We start from the raw sequence: 17,886 nt of genomic DNA, 5'->3' as shown, positions 1-17,886 counted from the left end.
ACACTTCTTCTAGAAAACAATGAAAATAGCACTACATGTCTATGGACTGTATTCAAAACAAACACTAGCACTACTGGCACTCTGGTTACGGTTACTTCAAGGAGAGCTCCGAGCCAGACGCCCTGTAGCGTGCATTCCACCGACGCTAAACCACCGCCATTTGCGGTTCGGTGGTGTCAGCCTAAAGCTCATTGAAGAGCGGTATGGTCTGTCGTGTTTTCTGATGAAAGCTGGTTCTGCCCCGGTGCCCGTGATGGACGTGTGTTGCTTAGAAAGAGGCCGGTTGTGGGCCTGCAACCAACCTGTCGGCTTGATAGGCGTTCTGGACCTACACCTGGAGCTACGGTCTGGGATGCGGTTTTCTATGATGGCAGGAGCTCTCTTGCGGTTATTCCAGGCACGCTAATTCCAAACTTGTAAGTCAGTATGGTGATTCGACTTGTTGTGCTACCATTTATGAACAGAATTCCAGGAGGCGTTTTCAACAGTATAACGCTCGTCCACATACTGCTATTGTAACCCAAGATGGAGTGTCGACATGTTGCCTTGATCTGTTCGATCACCAGATCTGTCTACAATCGAGCACTCGTGGGACATCATAGGATGACAACTCCAGCGTCATCTGCAACCAGCATTAACAGTTCCACTATAGACCAACCAAGTGGAACATACATGAAACTCCATACCACAAACTGACCTCCGTAACCTGTACAACGCGGTACATGATTATTGCAAGCTTGAATTCAACGGCGGTTACACCGGCTATTAATGTACCGGCATTTCACATTTGCAACGGCTTGTCTCGCGCTTTCATTAACTTGTGATCTTGCCAATGTTAATCATTTAAATATATTACCTAGACAAACGTATTCCCAAAATTTCGCTTTTCTTGATTAATTTTTTTTATCATTTTGGGCGTTGTGATTTTTTTCCGTCGTATTTTTGGATTCTTGCAGCTAGACTTACGACGTTCCTCGCTGTGTGTGGTATTCCTCCCCCTACTGTCGACATGAAATCAATTACTGTTCCATAATTACATGACAGTGTAGGTTCTCACATAAGAACTGGAACTTGTACGATCACAAACGTTATTTTATCAGTTCGTTTATTATGCAGAGTCCCATAAATACTCACGATAAAGTCCAGTAGTCTGTACATCAGGCGACATCGGTAAGATGAGCCTGTTCCCGACGCGTATGTGCAGCTTCATTCTGCAATACAAGGGTCATCTCTCACTCAAACAGTAATCGACTCATATGTCGGTACGCGACAACAACTATCTTCTATGGGTAAACCCTTCCGTGGCTCATAGGGAATAATGGAAATGCCTCAGCTCGGACACTGCTTCTCTTTGGCAGTCAGTTATATACTTTTCTCACTATTTGAGATGGTGGATCTTATTTGAGCTGCTGCTGTGTATATATCATCAATAGTCAGCCAGAATCAACGTGAAAGAGTAAGTTACAATAAAACACAAAAGGAAGTAATATCACATAGAAATGACGTGGAAGTGTACACGAGCCTTATGTTTTGAATTTCTGATCATGTGCGCTAAAAGTGAGCAATCATTCGTTATTTTAATTAGTTATCCGGTCACTCACTCACAGAGTAGTTGTTTGTAGACCTTATTTTTCCAGGGAAACATGGACATACGCAGGTAATGAACAAAAATTGTGTTTATCGCAACTGGCTTTGTCATTCTGTAAGCAAGGCTCCCTAACAAAGAACTGCATACAAACATCTGACTTTTGGAAAGTCTTCTGCGTCATACAGTACATTAGAAACGATTATCCAGTTCCTATATTTGATAATAGTCTCTAATTTTACTTCCCAAATGTAACTCCTGCAATTCCTTCATCGATTAATTGAAACCAATCAACACTGAAACGTACCTGTTAATGGATGAGATTATATCTATCCTCGTGGGATGAGCTAAATGAAATGTATCCACTGTATGGGTACACAAGGGAAACATGAATTAATGTACTGCAATTGTCGAAAATAAAGTGCCCCATATATAATTATGGTTGATTGCCCAGGTTAACCCATAGTCAAATATTAACAGAGGCTAACTAGCTACCGAAATTATAGCAAAAGTAATTAAATTACTGCTCATTAACTTCGTAAGAATTTACTCATAGAAGGAAAAAGTAACATAGCAGAAATCTGCGTTCAAAACGAGCAAAATGTGCATGATGGATTAAACTGTCTGTTACACGTCAAACACACGATTGGCTCGCAAGGTACTGGGAAATAAAGTATACGTAAAAGTGGTGTTACCTCAAGAGATCAGGGCAAAATCAACTTCAAACGACGTGGCAGAAATAACTGCTTCACCCATGGTACAAGGAACATGCGCAGGAACGAATACGCGCAACTAGCAGGACATAGCAACACAAGATTCACTGCAATAGGAAGCTACGCGCTATTCGGGAAATAATTGAAATTACATAAAATACAATCATAACTAAGGCTTTAAGAGCCCGCTCGATTAGTCGCGCGGTCTAACGCGCTGCTTTCCGGGCGGGAAGGCGTCCCGGTGCCCGGCACAAATCCGCCCGGCGAATTAGTGTCGAGGGCCCGTGTACCGGCCAGTCTGTCGATGGTTTTTAAGGCGGTTTTCCATCTGCCTTGGTAAATGCGGACTGTTTCCCATTACTCCGCCTCATTTACACTATGTCGGCGACTGATTCCCAAACACTGTCTCCACGTACGCGTACACCATAATTACTCTACCGCGCAAACATGGCGGTTACACTCGTATGGTGTTAGACGTTCCCGGGGTGTCCACTGGGGGCCGAACCGCACAGTAACCCTGGGTTCGGTGTGGGGCGGCGGTGTGGTGAGTAGACTGCTGTAGTCTGTTGTGGGGTTGTGTACCACTTAGGACTACGGTGGGGACGTTGCCTCTCCATCGTTTCTAGTTCCCCAGTTCAATACATTGCAATACAATAAACGGCTTTAAGAAAAGTCTTAAGTTATCGTGACATTTCTAAATTTCACAAAATGTCACTCTCAGTTAAATTTAAACACAGAAGCGGGAACAATTATCCGTCTTCACAGCACCATAATCACAACCCCATTCAGTGTGGTTCACGATCGGAACCCCTTTCCTTACTTCGCCAGAATAGGACCATGAATTATAGAAGCGCTTTGTGAATGAATGTGGCATCCCACCGAAGACGGCCAGCGAAAACCAGCATCAGACAACCAAGACTCATGGTTATTTGTCGACCTATCAGAGAAGAGGAAATTTTCCACTCGAATCCCCTACTGTTGTGTTATGTCACTGAGAAAAATCGGCGGCTGCGGTGGCCGAGCGGTTCTAGGCGCTTCAGTCTGGAACCGCGCGACTGCTGCGGTCGCAGGTTCGAATCCTGCCTCGGGCATGGATGTGTGTGATGTCCTTAGGTTAGTTAGCTTTAAGTAGTTCTAAGTTCTAGGGGACTGATGACGTCAGATGTTAAGTCCCATAATGCTCAGAGCTATTTGAACCATTGAGAAAAATCCACTCTATAATATCAGCAGTCAGAGTACTAGTCTCGTTTTAGCCTACGAGACAAGAGGAAACACTTTCGCCATCCCCTTCCATTCTGTGTATTTTTGAAATATTTGGACCACACCAATGTACCACCAAAACGTGCGCTCATTTACACAATGCACAGGCAACCGCCATTTCTGCCACTGCCAAGTTGCCGAAAGAGATTACCCTGTCAGTTGGAAAACTAGCTTGTCCAGCGCATTCCAGTCCAGAGTTTAGTGTGTCGGCCCCTTGCTTCTCTTGAAAGACTAACGAGGGATGCTGTGCACCACAGTGATGCCCATTTGTATTACGTGGTAGATGTCTTCATTCTATGCCGGCCGGTGTGGCCGACCGGTTCTAGGCGCTTCAGTTTGGAACCGCGAGACCGCTGCGGTCACAGGTTCGAATCCTGCCTCGGGCATGGATGTGTGTGATGTCCCTAGGTTAGTTAGGTTTAAGTAGTTCTAAGTTCTAGGGGACTGATGACCTCAGATGTTAAGTCCCATAGCGCTCAGAGTCATTTGAACCATCTTCATTCTATGAGAAGCAAACAGGCTGGTCTTCCACGAGGCAGGCGGCTCAAATGACAACCCTATTAGACGATATTAAAATCTGACTTGGTTATTCCTTTCAATGTTAGGAGGAGTATATAATTACATACAAATTGTAATCAAAGGTTGTGCTGTTACTGTAAAGAAATTTCCAACAATTCTCGAAAACGAGCAAAAAACTTTTGATTGAATATGAATGAAACTTCTCTAAGGCCGCATTAGTTGTGTACGGGTTCCGTTATTAGGATGATGTTTCCTGATAAAGGACTCTGAATAGAGCTAATGCAGCCTTGAAGACATATAATTCATTTTAAAAAAAAGTTTGAAGAATGTTTTAAGATTGATTTGGAGAACATTTGGAAACTTCTTTGCAGTAATAAAGAATAATATAAGCTGCGGTTTCCTAACTACACAATATTCGAGAGTAAAAGTAGCTACTGCTACACTCATTGCAATCACTTCTGCTCTAGCTGATATGTTTACATTGAAATAACTGGCAGAAATTAATCTTAAACGACTTTTGATCACAACAAAAGGATTTCTCATTCAAACTGCACTCAAGTGTACCAAAACCTTCCTACGTTCACTCATTAATTTATCTCTTTGTTATCCGGCGTTGGACAGATTTGCCATATTAGCTGGCTTGGGTGGGAGTGAGGAGTGCAGGCCCATATCATTATTTATTGATAGTGAAAACCTAAGCAATACAATTGCACACTTCCTTCCGAGAAGCTGTACCACCTTCGCAAACGAGAGTGGCGCAACAAATGACAGTCAGGAGAAATACATGAGAGGGATCTGACAAATTTCTCTCAAGATCTACATCCGTGTTTTGCAAGCCACTACGAATGCATGGCAGAGGTTATCTCCCACTAAACCACCCCTGTTAGTCCTTTTTGTTATGCGTCCCATACACTTGGATAACATTCTTGGACGGATCGAACGAGCTTTTGTAAGCAATTTCATTTTTCGTAATTATACCTGTGAACTGGAGTCTTCAACTGTTTCACCTTTGCCTGAGCCTATGAGGACATTTCATTTCTTTTCACTTTTGACTGTGCTTTATCGCAAACTAAATGAAAAAAATAATGGTTTTATCATGTTTAATGTTAGGTCATAAAAATTTTAAACTGATAACTGAAAGAGCTTGTAAGGGAAAGAAAATATGGTAGAAACGAATTTAGTAATGGAGATAATAATCCAACTTGGCTGCCAAGTGCTGACTACCATATTCACCTGTGCTTGTATTGAACTATTGATGTGTGTGTTTTTGTGCCTGTTGCAGGTTTCTTCTCGCAGCTGATAGACCAGAGCGGCACCTTCGTTGGTGGCATGTCCGTGGTACAAGATCCTGGGTACCACGCCTTCAGACTGGGTTCTGTCCTCGGCTACGAAGCGGAAAACTCGCAACAGCTGGTGCAGTTCTTACGCTCTGTCAACACCACTGACCTCCTAGTGGATAAGTCGCTCTTAATGACGGATGAGGTGAGTCCTGCTCTTACCATATGTCAGAGGATTTCGCAATGTGGAACACTTAGCGTCACCTAAGCACAGCCTGCTACGTACAATGTTCGTTCCGGAAAATTAAAAGCAATTTTCAAGGAGCAGCATCTAAATTGTTCTCGATACAAACACATGAACAAGATCACTGACAAATAATATTGCAGCAGGACAATATATTTTACGCCATTGTCTACACTTATTTTGTGGTACAGTCTAAACTAACATCTTTTTTATTCTGTGTGACTCTGAAAAGTAGAGATGCAGTGCGGCATGTGATTATGAAGGGACATAGAATACCTAAGGCACAGGAAAATGTATCCGTAAATTCAGGGTTTGGATACTTGACGCCACATTGTTTATACCATTCACGATGTGTGCCATATATTACAGTGGAAAACTGATGTCATGTAGCGTAGAGATGGTGTTAAGAGACACACGAGAAGTGTCGTAATGCAGGCTCCGTGTTTCTGGGATACCATCAGTACTTTGTAATGTAGACAGTGAGGAACAGCAACACCACCATCAGCAGCATCTGAAGAATAACCCCAGATCAGGCATCGAAACGTTGAGTTCGGTTTCAAACATAAAAAAAGCTCTAGTAATTCATTCTCGTCATAAGCGTTTCCCAGGCATTTAGCACCTAATTTGAAAGCTGTAAACTTCATGGCCACAGAAAATCCGCAGGTGGTTACAAACACTCCGGTGACGGAGTATACACGAGTCATCAAGTAAAACGACGCGCAGGAACACTGATTAGAAGTGAGGAAACCTCATAAAAAGTGTACATCAAACTTTATTAATCCTGGAACCAATAACAACCAAACAGAACCTGGTACAAAACCCATGGCGCATCAAGGAAATAGGTGTTACCTTATAATTTATTACAATTACAGAATAGTGTTCACGTGTCGGTAATAAATCAATATTGGCGATGAAGTGATGTTTCACTTACCCGGAGAAATTAACAGAAACAATATCATGACATAAGGATCGAAGAAATCCCGTACTGTCATTCTGCTACTTTCGGTTCTCGGAGATGTTTTGTGCCGCTTCTAATCAACATGTGTTGGATCTATTTTTCCACAGCGAATGAAACCTTCAGAGGACACGTTTCTCTATACCTACTGGAACACATAATGTTATCGACAGATCCGTTACGTGTTGAGTTTCCGACAAGATCTGAATAGTACAGAAGTGAAGAACGACGGGACCACCTATATCTTCGAGGGCTATTCGGAAAGTAAGCAGCAGTAGGTCGCGAAATGGAAACCACAGTGAATATCAAAACTGTTTTATTCACAACAGTTAGCTACAAATCCCAGCTAATTATCTCCATAGTCGCCGATCCGACTTAGACCTTTGTCGTAGCGTTGTACCAACTTTGCAATACCCCCGTTATAGAAGGCAGCCGCCTGTGTTTTCGGCCAATTCTCTACACTGGCCTACAGCTCGTTGTCTGTGCCAAAATGTTGTCTTCATAACCAGCGGTTCATGTGAGCAGAGATGAAACTCAGAGGGAGACAATTACGGGCCGTATTGTGGGTAATCAAATATTTCCAATTGAAAACGATGCAGACCATCTTCATTTCCCCTGCAGAATGCGGGTGAGAATTGTCTTGAAGAAGAAACCGCACGACAGTTATGTAATGTTGGCTGTATATCTTCAGGCGAAATTTCTCACCAGGCCCCCGTACTTGGCGTGAGGCACTATTGTTCTAGGTATCTTTATGTGCTCCCTGTGTGCTCAGAAGTAAGAATAACGGCGTAACGTAATCGAGGGGTATACTAAAGACACTGCCCAACACACATGTGCAAAACTTCATCGGATTTTCAGTGTGGTTTCCATTTCGCGTCCGATGGTTCCTTACTTTCCGAATATCCCTCGTACATCCAAATCATTCCGTAACCACCGAGTAGTGCACTTTGCAGGGTACTTCATACCAGTTTTGGCTACGAAAGCTTCCCATTTACGTTCCAAGAGCATCTCTTATATTTTCATGTGAGCCATAGTGACTCAACGGCGCATCGCTGAATTCGATATCTGCTTCCATGCTCACTTCATCACTCCAAACGCTGGAGCAATGCTCCATTTTTGATAACACTATCGTACTATATTCAATTTCTGTTATATACACATCAAAAAAGGGTATGCATCATCTCGGTTCCGAGAGTTCCGGAACCTGTACACAAAATTGGAATAGAGATCAACACAAACATCATTCCGCCTTTTTTATTGCTCATGAAAACCACACGTTGCATGTTGTACCACCATAAAGCGAGACCTTCAGAGGTGGTGGTCCAGACTGCTGTACACACCGGTACCTCTAATACCCAGTAGCACGTCCTCTTCCATTGATGAGTGCCTGTATTCGTCGTGGCATACTATCCACAAGTTTAATGAGGTACTGTTGGTCCATATTGTGCCACTCCTCAATGGCGATTCGGCATAGATCCCTCAGAGTGGTTGGTGGGTCACTTGGTCCATAAACAGCCCATTTCAATCTGTCGCAGGCATGTTAGATTGGGTTCATGTGTGGAGAACATGCTGGCCACTATAGTCGAGCGTTGTCGTTATCCTGAAGGAAGTCATTCACAAGATGTGCACGATGGGGGCGCGAAATGTCGTCCACGAAGACGAATGCCTCTCCAATATGCTGCCGATATGGTTGCACTATTGGTCAGAGGATGGAATTCCCATATTGTACAGCCATTACGGTGACTTCCAATGACCACCAACGGCGTAGGTCGGCCCCACATAATGCCACTCCAAAAGAGCAGGGGACATCCACCCTGTTGCACTCGCATGGACGGTGTGTCTAAGGCGTTCAGCCTGACCGAGTTGCCTTCAAACACGTCTCCGACGATTGTCTGATTGAAGGCATATGTGACACTCATCGGTGAAGAGAACGTGATGAGAATCCTGAACTGTCCATTCGGCATGTTGTTGGGCCTATCTGTATGGCGCTGCATGACGTCGTGGTCGCAAAGATGGATCCCGCCATGGATGTCGGGAGTGAAGTTGCGCATCATGCACCCTATTGCGCACAGTTTGATTCGTAACACGATGTCCTGTGGCTGCAAGAAAAGCATTATTCAACATGGTGGCGTTGCTGTCAGGTTTCCTCCGAGCCATAATCCGTAGGTAGCGGTCATCCACTGCAGTAGTAGCCTTTGGGCGGCCTGAGCGAGGCACGCCATCGACAGTTCCTGTCTCTTTGTAACTCCTCCATGTCCGAACAACATCGCTTTGGTTCACTCAGAGAAGCCTGGACACTTCCCTTGCTGAGAGCCCTTCCTGGCACAAAGTAACAATGTGGACGCTATCGAACCGCGGTATTGACCATCTAGGCATGGTTGAACTACAGACAACAAGAGCCGTGTACCTCCTTCCTTGTGGAATGACTGGAACTGATCGGCTGTCGGACCCCCTCCGTCTAATACGCGCTGCTCATGCATGGTTGTTTACATCTTTGGGCGGGTTTAATGACATCTCTGAACAGTCAAAGGAACTGTGTCCGTGATACAATGTGCACAGTCAACGTCTGTCTTCATGAGTTCTGGGAACTGGGTGGTGCAAAACTCTTTTTTATGTGTGTATAATGTGGTGTGACAAACACCAGCTCTCGCTGATTGTCACAGTCTCTACTACCAGGAATATCTGGGGGAAAACAAACTCCTAAGGAACTTAGTTTTGCACCGAAAAGTCACCGACTGGGAATGTGGAGGACAGTCAGTGACAGACAAATATCTTGGCATGCTTGAGTAACATCTGGCCTGCTTTGTGAAGAGAAATTCCTTACTGTTTGAAAACCACCAGGCCGAATAAATGTCGTCACTTTACGCAAGGTGGATGATCTCTGGCCTAAAAAGCTTTAAGAAACTTCCTCTTTCTTTAGTCTAAGCAAATAGCACAGTAGAAGAGAGGAAGACGACAATTTCTGAGAAGTGCATACGTGGAGGTGACCTCATTGACCAACAAGGGAAGTATCCAGGCGTCTCGTAATGAACCAAAGGGATGTTGTTCGGACATGGAGGAGATACAGAGAGACAGGAACTGTCGATGACATGCCTCGCTCAGGCCGCCCAAGGGCTACTACTGCAGTGGATGTCCGCTACCTATGAATTATGGCTCAGAGGAACCCTGACAGCAACGCCACCATGTTGAATAATGCTTTTCGTGCAGCCATAGGACGTCGTGTTACAACTGTGGGCAATAGGCTGTATGATGCGCAACTTCACTCCCGATGTCCATGGCGAGGTCCATATTTGCAACCACGATGCCATGCAGCGCGGTACAGTTGGGCCCAACAACATGACGAATGGACCGCTCAGGATTGGCATTATGTTCTCTTCACCGATGTCACATATGCCTGCAACCAGATACTCGTCAGAGACTTGTTTGAAGGCAACTTCTGCCAGCACCTCGTCTTCTTTCTTTCAGGAGTGCTAGTTCTGCAAGGTTCGCAGGAGAGCTTGTGTAAAGTTTGTAAAGTAGGAGATGACGTACTGGCAGAAGTAAAGCTGTGAGGACGGGGCGTGAGTCGTGCTTGGGTAGCTCAGATGGTGGAGCACTTGCCCGTGAAATGCAAAGGTCCTGAGTTGGAGCCTCGGTCCGGCACACAGTTTTAATCTTCCAGGAGGTTTCATATCAGCGCACGCTCCGTTGTAGAGTGAAAATCCCATTCTAGAAAGTGAATATTGTAAAAGTTGAGGAATGGCTGTGACACCTACAGTGGGGAGATGAACACTTTGAAATGTCAGCACCGAATTAACAAGGCTCGACATCAATAAAAAATTAATCATGGTATCAGTGATCCAGCTATACTGTGGATAGCTTTTTTCGATAACTTAACGGAAGTTCAAGATAACGTCTCAAGCACAAAAGTTAACGAAATTTTGTATGGGGGATAGTAAAATAGACATCATAAACGAAACTAGTACCCTCTAAGCAGCCTTCTTAGTTTTGGCATGTTCTTTTGGTTAATAATCTAACAGCAGTAGCTACAGCAACAGAGTCTGTAATAGACCACATGGCCACGAGTATGGACAGTGATACGTGTGCTGTAGCTGCACTTTTCCTCCGTTTCTCACAAATAATAACAGATATAGTAAGATATGGTAAAATACCGGAATTGCAGAGCACCAAGATATTTTTTATTGTAAGACAAAACATAACATTGATCAAGAGAAGTAGCAAACTATGCTTCGAATGATGTGTGCAGAAAATTGAGTGTAAATGCTAAAATCTATACTTAGTCAACATTATTTAAATTGATTTTTGAAAAGACATTATAGTAAGGTGCTGACCGCTACAAAAAAGTAATGCAGTGTTAGAATAAATCACAGACAATAAAGCAAAGCAGTGTGGGACATCATTAAACATGTAACAGGGAGAAGGCATAAGAACATACTAACAAGGGAATGGGAACAAGAAATAAATGATCCATGCCAGTCAGCAAATTATGTGAATTGTCATTTTTCAGGTACTGTAATGAAATTAAAACAAAAATTTCCAATAACAAATAGCATACCTGTAAATAATTACACACATTATGTTATTACCAATTACGCAGCATATAGACAAAGTATACATATGTGCACTGAAGCAACACATACAAAGTACAAAAAGTTAAGAAACAGTATACTCCTAGTACCACTGAATTCAATATGACCTGGTAAGAATATTGGTAGTGTATATTTCTCTTGTATTTCAAGCTATTCTTTGGAAGATATATAACTTTTCCCCTTTAGTCAACAGTATCCAATAATGCTTTTATCATTTTTGTATTTAAAACACATTATAGTTTATTCAAGATTTTTGCAGTTGTACAACTGGGGTCAATATGACCCCTTAAGCTCATTGAAAAGATATGTCTCCAATGTTTCAAAACTATTACATATAAAATGACTTTCTCAATCTGAATCGATTGTATTGAATGATGTTTTGTTCAGTTTTATACTAAACGCAGACTAATAATATATTCATTTTTTGCGTTGAATACTGGACTCAACATGACCCCAGTCCTCTAAGGCAGAATTGTTCATCATACATATATATGATGTAGAAAAATACTGGTCCATTTCTCTTCTGTAGTCATTCTCGAAAATAATTGAATTACTTACTGACAAAGATAGATTATTTTGTGAATTGGAGATCAGGTCGATTAAGTATAGATTTTAGTACTTACACAGAACCTTCTTTATAGGTTCTGAGGCTTTTCGTGTCTCCTTAGGGCACTACTAAAAACTTTGTAATAAATAAGGAAACATTAATAAGTTATGTAGGTGGTTTTATTCACAAAATATTCACAGTAATCATGGACTAATACAATAAATTCATTTCCTTTTTTAATAAATAAGGAAGAGTATTAAACTGCTTGAATAACTACCACCTTCTAAATGAATCACAGTTCAGATTCCAAAGTGGTAGGAGTACAAAAGCAGTCATAGAAAAATTCACAAAGATGATGCATGATACTCTTGAGAAGGATGACTGCTTAACAGATGTGTTCTTAGATCTTTCTGAGGCTTTTGACGTTGTTAACCACACAATTCTACATAATAAGGCAGAATTATTAGGATAAAGAGGATAACTAATAACTGGTTCGAATCATGCTTAGAAGGTTGGGTACAATAAGCAGAGATAATGCAAAACAGGAAAGTGTAACCTCTGAATGAAACTCTTATCAAAACCAGAATACATTGAGAAACGAGTATCTCAGGTTAGCATGTTAAGATCAACACTTCCCTGACAATTTTAGTCTTTGCTGGCAGCATCAACATTATAATCACTGAAAAAGCAATAAAATTACTTCCAGGGAAAGCAAAGGAAATCCCTCAAGAAAGATTACCATTGATAGTATTTAATAAAGTTATATTGAACATAAACAAAGGAAACGGAATGAATTTCATTATATAACGATAATATTAAATTTAATGTAGAAGATACCCCTATAGATTGTGTGAAAAAACACAAAATTTGTAAGAATGAACTTTGATTCTCAGTTCAAGTGGTGTGAACATGTAGCATCCCAACAACACAGTCAGTTAAACCACCTGACTGTGATCCCATGTGTAAAGAGTTCAGAAACAAGATTATCAATTCTCAGTACTACAATACTGAAACTGAGAAGCAAATACAACTCACTGTCAAGAATTCCAATGACAGCAGATTGAACGATGAAAGTATTTTTGATATGGAATTATTAATGAATGAAAGAATTGAAGATAATGTTTCATACAAATAAATGTAGATGCTGACTGAATATTCTAGTTGCTTTAGATAAACTTGGTTAATTTTGAAATAACAAAATCACGAGTCCAATTCAACACACTTCTGTACAAAATCAATTAATTGATAGCTGCAATGATGCACACACACTACAATTGCATATATACTCAATTACGTAATTCATTCTTTCTGAGGCAATTATACCCTTTGATTAATGAATTTAGTATGCCCACATTGGTCTGCATAAAATTTCTAATACAATAAAGCGGTCTGTGTTTGTTGCAACACTGAAATGACTTTGTACAATATAACACATAGACATTGCAGCAAGCTCACACTTACCTTCAAAAATTTATTTGTAGTCATACTAAGTAAATTAGAAAATTAAAATTTCCAACCACTGAAAATCACTATGAGAGATCTGTGTAAACAGTGCTGAAATACAGCACACTGAGGTATCAGCACACAATAATATAGAAAGAAAAGCAAATTTTCTTCAGTGTATAATTTATTTAGTGCCAGCATTCAAAATGAATTTAAGAACAAGTTCCAAACAAAAGAACACAATCTAATGGTCTGTTACTATGCAAACTGGGAGAAAGTTGATGAATTTTTCACAGGAAAGATATTTGATATAATTTTATTTAATCTTGTTATATACTTTAGATATTCTGTCATACCATTGTAAATTTTGGAATCAGGAACCTATACCAAGTAGTAGTGTTATAAGACAACAATGTAGTCTGCCACACAAAATCTATGCTGGTGCAGAACATTATGTTACTGGAAAACTACTGCTTTCAGAAGAGTCACTGGGATCTACAATTTAAATTATTGGGCACCCTGCCAATTTTACAGTCAATTGCTGTAAACTTGTGGAATTGTTGATCCAGAGCAAAAAAGGTACAGAGCTGCTCAGTGTCTAAAGTTTGTGACAACGTATTAATATTTTTCGGTATAAAATGTTGTCACAGTTTCCTTCTCTGCCCACTGCAGCCCACGAGTCTGAGGCCTGTTAGAAACTCACATACTTTTAACTCATGCATCACAAATGCAAGCAAGCATAATCAGTTGTATATGAACCCACTCCAAAGCTCAAAAATTATGCTAATGCACCAACCAGCAGAATTCCTTCCGTGTGTCCAGAGCACACAGCACACCAAGATTCAAAATTACTGTTATGAATATGTGTCGACACTGTCCTTTACAATTCTCTTTGTCCTACTGTATCCCATTGATTACTATGTTTCCATATTAGCATTGTAAGCATCGATTCCTTTTACGAAAGTGCCCATCATGTGACATTCACTGGAAATGATAAACAAATGTTAGTTTACATTTGAATAAGAAAACAAAACCTATGCACAACTGAAAGATATTTACAGACAAAATGTCGTCAACATTTTGTGGTCGTAGAGTGCTTCATTAGTGTCATTAGTGTGTAACAGCCAGTGCATTCTAGTTACTATACATGTGTATACTAAATTCTTAGCCATGGAATTCCTTTCTAGGGAAAAATTGTATAAAATATGAACACAGGTTATCAAAACACAAAAAGTGACTTTGAGAATAATAACCAAAAATAGTAAACTGACATTGTATAGATCTGTTCAGAATTTTGTATATTTCTGTTAAGTCATGAAACCACATTTAGAAGTCCTTTAAACACATAAAAGTAACCTTGGTAAGTACTGCACAAAAAGCTCAGTACATGTGTAAAAGGAAGATAATGACGTAAGACACATCTGAAAAGGAAGAATAAACGTATAACTCAAAACAACATTTTCCACCTGGCGATAAAATTATACAGGGTGATACAGAATAACGGGAATGTTTGAAATGAATAGTGGCAGCCATGAGCAGGTGGCAGCACTGCAGGTTCGTGACCGTTATCGAGTAAACAGTCCGTCATTTCAGTAATCATGGGTCAGTGGAACAGACAACAGCGTGCGCTAGCCGTAAAAATGTTTTATGAAAACAATGATAGTTTGGTAGCGGTGGAGAGGGAATTTCGACGTTTTTATAATTTAGGATGTCATTATGCCGTTCTGTCAAAGTACGCGATATAATGAACTTTGGAGAGAATGAATCTGCCCTCAGGTAGAAGTGTGTGTTCTCCAGCGAACATTGATGTTGTACGTGAGTCTGTCTTACAGAGCCCACGGCGTTCAATTCACAAGCAAGCAGCGGTGGTTAGAATGACCCGGGAGAGTTTTCCCAGAATTCCTCATCTTGGTTTAAAATTTCATCCGTAAAATCTACAGATGGTGGAACATTTGAAGGACAACGATTACCGGTTACGATTAGGATTCTGTCAACAAATGATAACAAAAATAAACAATAAGGAAGAATTTCTAGACAAGTTGTGGATGTCAGATGAGGCACATTTTCATCTCACAGGTTATGTGAATGAACAGAACTACCGTTAGGTGGTTAAACACGAATCTTAAGGACGTTTAATGAGCGTTCTTTACATGCTAGTAAAGTGACTGTATGGTGTGGTGTTTCATCACATGGGATTATCGGACCATATTTTTTCGCAAATGAACGGGAGACACAATAACTGTCAATGCCGATCGTTACGTGGAGATGTTACGAACGTTCGTTACATCTCGATTGAAAAACTTTCCAAACGTTCAAGAAGCCTGGTTTCAACAGGACGGAGCGGCATCACACACTGCATGGCAATCAATGCCGTAAGTGAGAGAATTGTTTGGCAACCGTGTGATCTCACGATTCGGTAACATTCCTTGGTCCCCAGATCGCCAGATTTATCCGTTTCTGATTTTTTTCTTGTGGGGCTTCCTCAAGAGCAAAGTCTACACGACTGGATCAAGAACCCTAGATGAGTTAAAACAGAGAATACTGGACGCAATTCACAGTATCCCAGCTGAGATGTCGCAGCGGTCAATTAGCAGCAGATTTCATGGCTGTATTCGTACACGGGGACGTCATCTAAAGGACGTCATACTTTTAAAAAATGATAAATGCTATCAGTGTTTCGGAAATGACAAAACGATAAGTTTCAATTACCTTGAATGCAATTTCTTTCTTTCATCACTTCTAGTTTTATTGGATTGTGGAAATGTTTCCGTTTTCTGTATTATCCTGTATAATAACTGACCCAAGGAGATTGAAGACATTAATAAAAAAGTTTATTTATAAAATGCCGCTAAACAGTAGCTGTTAATTAATATGTTTCATACAGTGAAAGATTACTTAGATAACAGACACTGATCATTTGGTAAAAAATGTAACACAAGTAAATTGTAAAAACGTTGATAATAATAATAATAATAATAATAATAAAAAATAACTGCTCCGACGAAAAGCAGTTGAAAAATAGTTGCAAACATCCAGGCTATTCCCTTGCTGCAGCAACGTACCACGCTAACTATGGCACTGCCACCTACTTTAAAAACAACATTGACCAGGTCCACGATATAAAAACACGCACTGACCCAAGCGCCTACGCCATAAGAACAAAAATAGCTGATATTGAAGTCATCAACCTCTACAAACCCCCAACTCAGTCATGGAATGACTCTGCTATTTCCAACATACAACATCCTACAGTGATAATGGGCGATTTCAACAGCCACAGTACCCAGTGGGGATATAACAACACCAATGAGGATGGGGAGGGAGTAATGAAATGGACGGACATAGAAGACGTCTTATTGATCCATGATCTAAAGGATAAAGGGACTTTCCACTCGGCTAGATGTAAAAGAGACTACAACCCCGATCTGTGCTTTGTTTCCAGAGACGGCAAAAAGCTACCATTACGCTGCAATAAATAGATCTTGCCTGATTTTCCTCGTAGCCAGCACAGGCCAGTCCTGCTACATGTCGGTATACAGATTCCAATAGTGAGATCTACACCTAAATCTCGATGGAATTTTGGCAAAGCCAACTGGGAAGCCTTTACCGCCGAAATGGACCACAACATCCAATGTATCCCACCCGCATCGAAGAACTACAACCGCTTTGTGGGATTACTCCTAGCCATTGCCAAAAAACACATTCCCAGAGGCTACAGGAAAACTTATATTCCAGGCTGGAGCCAAGAATGCATAGACCTATATAATGCATATTCGCAAAACAACGATCCTGAAATTGCGGACGAGCTTCTCCAATGCCTGGACTCAGCAAGACGAGAAAAGTGGCACACTCTCATGAAAAATATGGACTTCAAGCACTCCAGCAAGAAAGCCTTCTTAAAAACCTAGGTGAAAGCTCCATTAAAACCTGTATGGGTGCCAACATACACCCCAAAGAGGTAGCAAACAGAATAGTTAACCTTACGAGAAAAACACCACGCAGCAACAAGGATAGGACTATGAAAGTCAAGAAAGAACTGAGAACCAAGCTCCGACAATCCACACCCGACCAACCTAGAGATCACAGAAGCACTGAAAGAAATGAAAATGGGTAAAGCGGCTGGTTTAGATGAGGTCTACCCCGAGTTCTTACGGCACCTAGGACCTCGAGCTCTACTGTGGCTAACTCAGTTTTACAATGACATCCAACGATCGGAAACACTACCACCACTATTTAAACAAACCAAGATCGTCGCCATTCTTAAGCCTGGCAAAGATGGAAAGCTCCCAGAGGACTATAGACCTATAGCTCTTCTAAGTGTATGCTACAAACTGTTGGAGAGACTTATTCTCAACAGAATAAAACCCATTGCTGAGAATTTCATTCCTATTGAACAAGCCGGATTTAGACCCGGTCGGAGCTGCTGTGATCAAGTATTATCTCTTACCACACATATTGAGAGTGGATTTCAAAGGAAGAAAAAGACAGTCGCCGTGTTCATAGATCTATCATCAGCATATGACACAGTGTGGAGGGAGGCAACGATTCTTAAACCCCAACGCATTATTCCTTGCAAGAAAACGGCTGCCCTAATCAACAATATGCTTTCAAATAGATTTTTTGAAGTACACCTAGATGGAGAGATAAGCAAGAAATATAGGTTAAATGATGGCCTGCCCCAAGGATCCGTGCTAGCTCCATTACTTTTTAATATATATACATCAGACCTACCAGAGACATCTTCTAAGAAGTTT

At 41.1% G+C, this 17,886-nt stretch overlaps 1 protein-coding gene across 1 annotated transcript in view; it reads left to right on the top strand.

Moving 5' to 3' along the window:
* LOC126251826 (cholinesterase-like) overlaps positions 1–17,886 on the top strand; it is an 85,888-nt gene that overhangs the window by 34,692 nt on the left and 33,310 nt on the right. Inside the window, exon 5 of the mRNA XM_049952488.1 lies at positions 5,360–5,559. Within this exon, the coding sequence (XP_049808445.1) occupies positions 5,360–5,559 (200 nt within the window). The remainder of the gene's footprint in view (positions 1–5,359; positions 5,560–17,886) is intronic.

Source organism: Schistocerca nitens, chromosome 4, assembly GCF_023898315.1.
Source record: "Schistocerca nitens isolate TAMUIC-IGC-003100 chromosome 4, iqSchNite1.1, whole genome shotgun sequence".
NCBI classification, from domain to species: Eukaryota; Metazoa; Arthropoda; class Insecta; order Orthoptera; family Acrididae; genus Schistocerca; species Schistocerca nitens.
The sequence above is the reverse complement of the archived record's forward strand: the minus strand, read 5'-3'. Positions and strand labels throughout refer to the sequence as shown.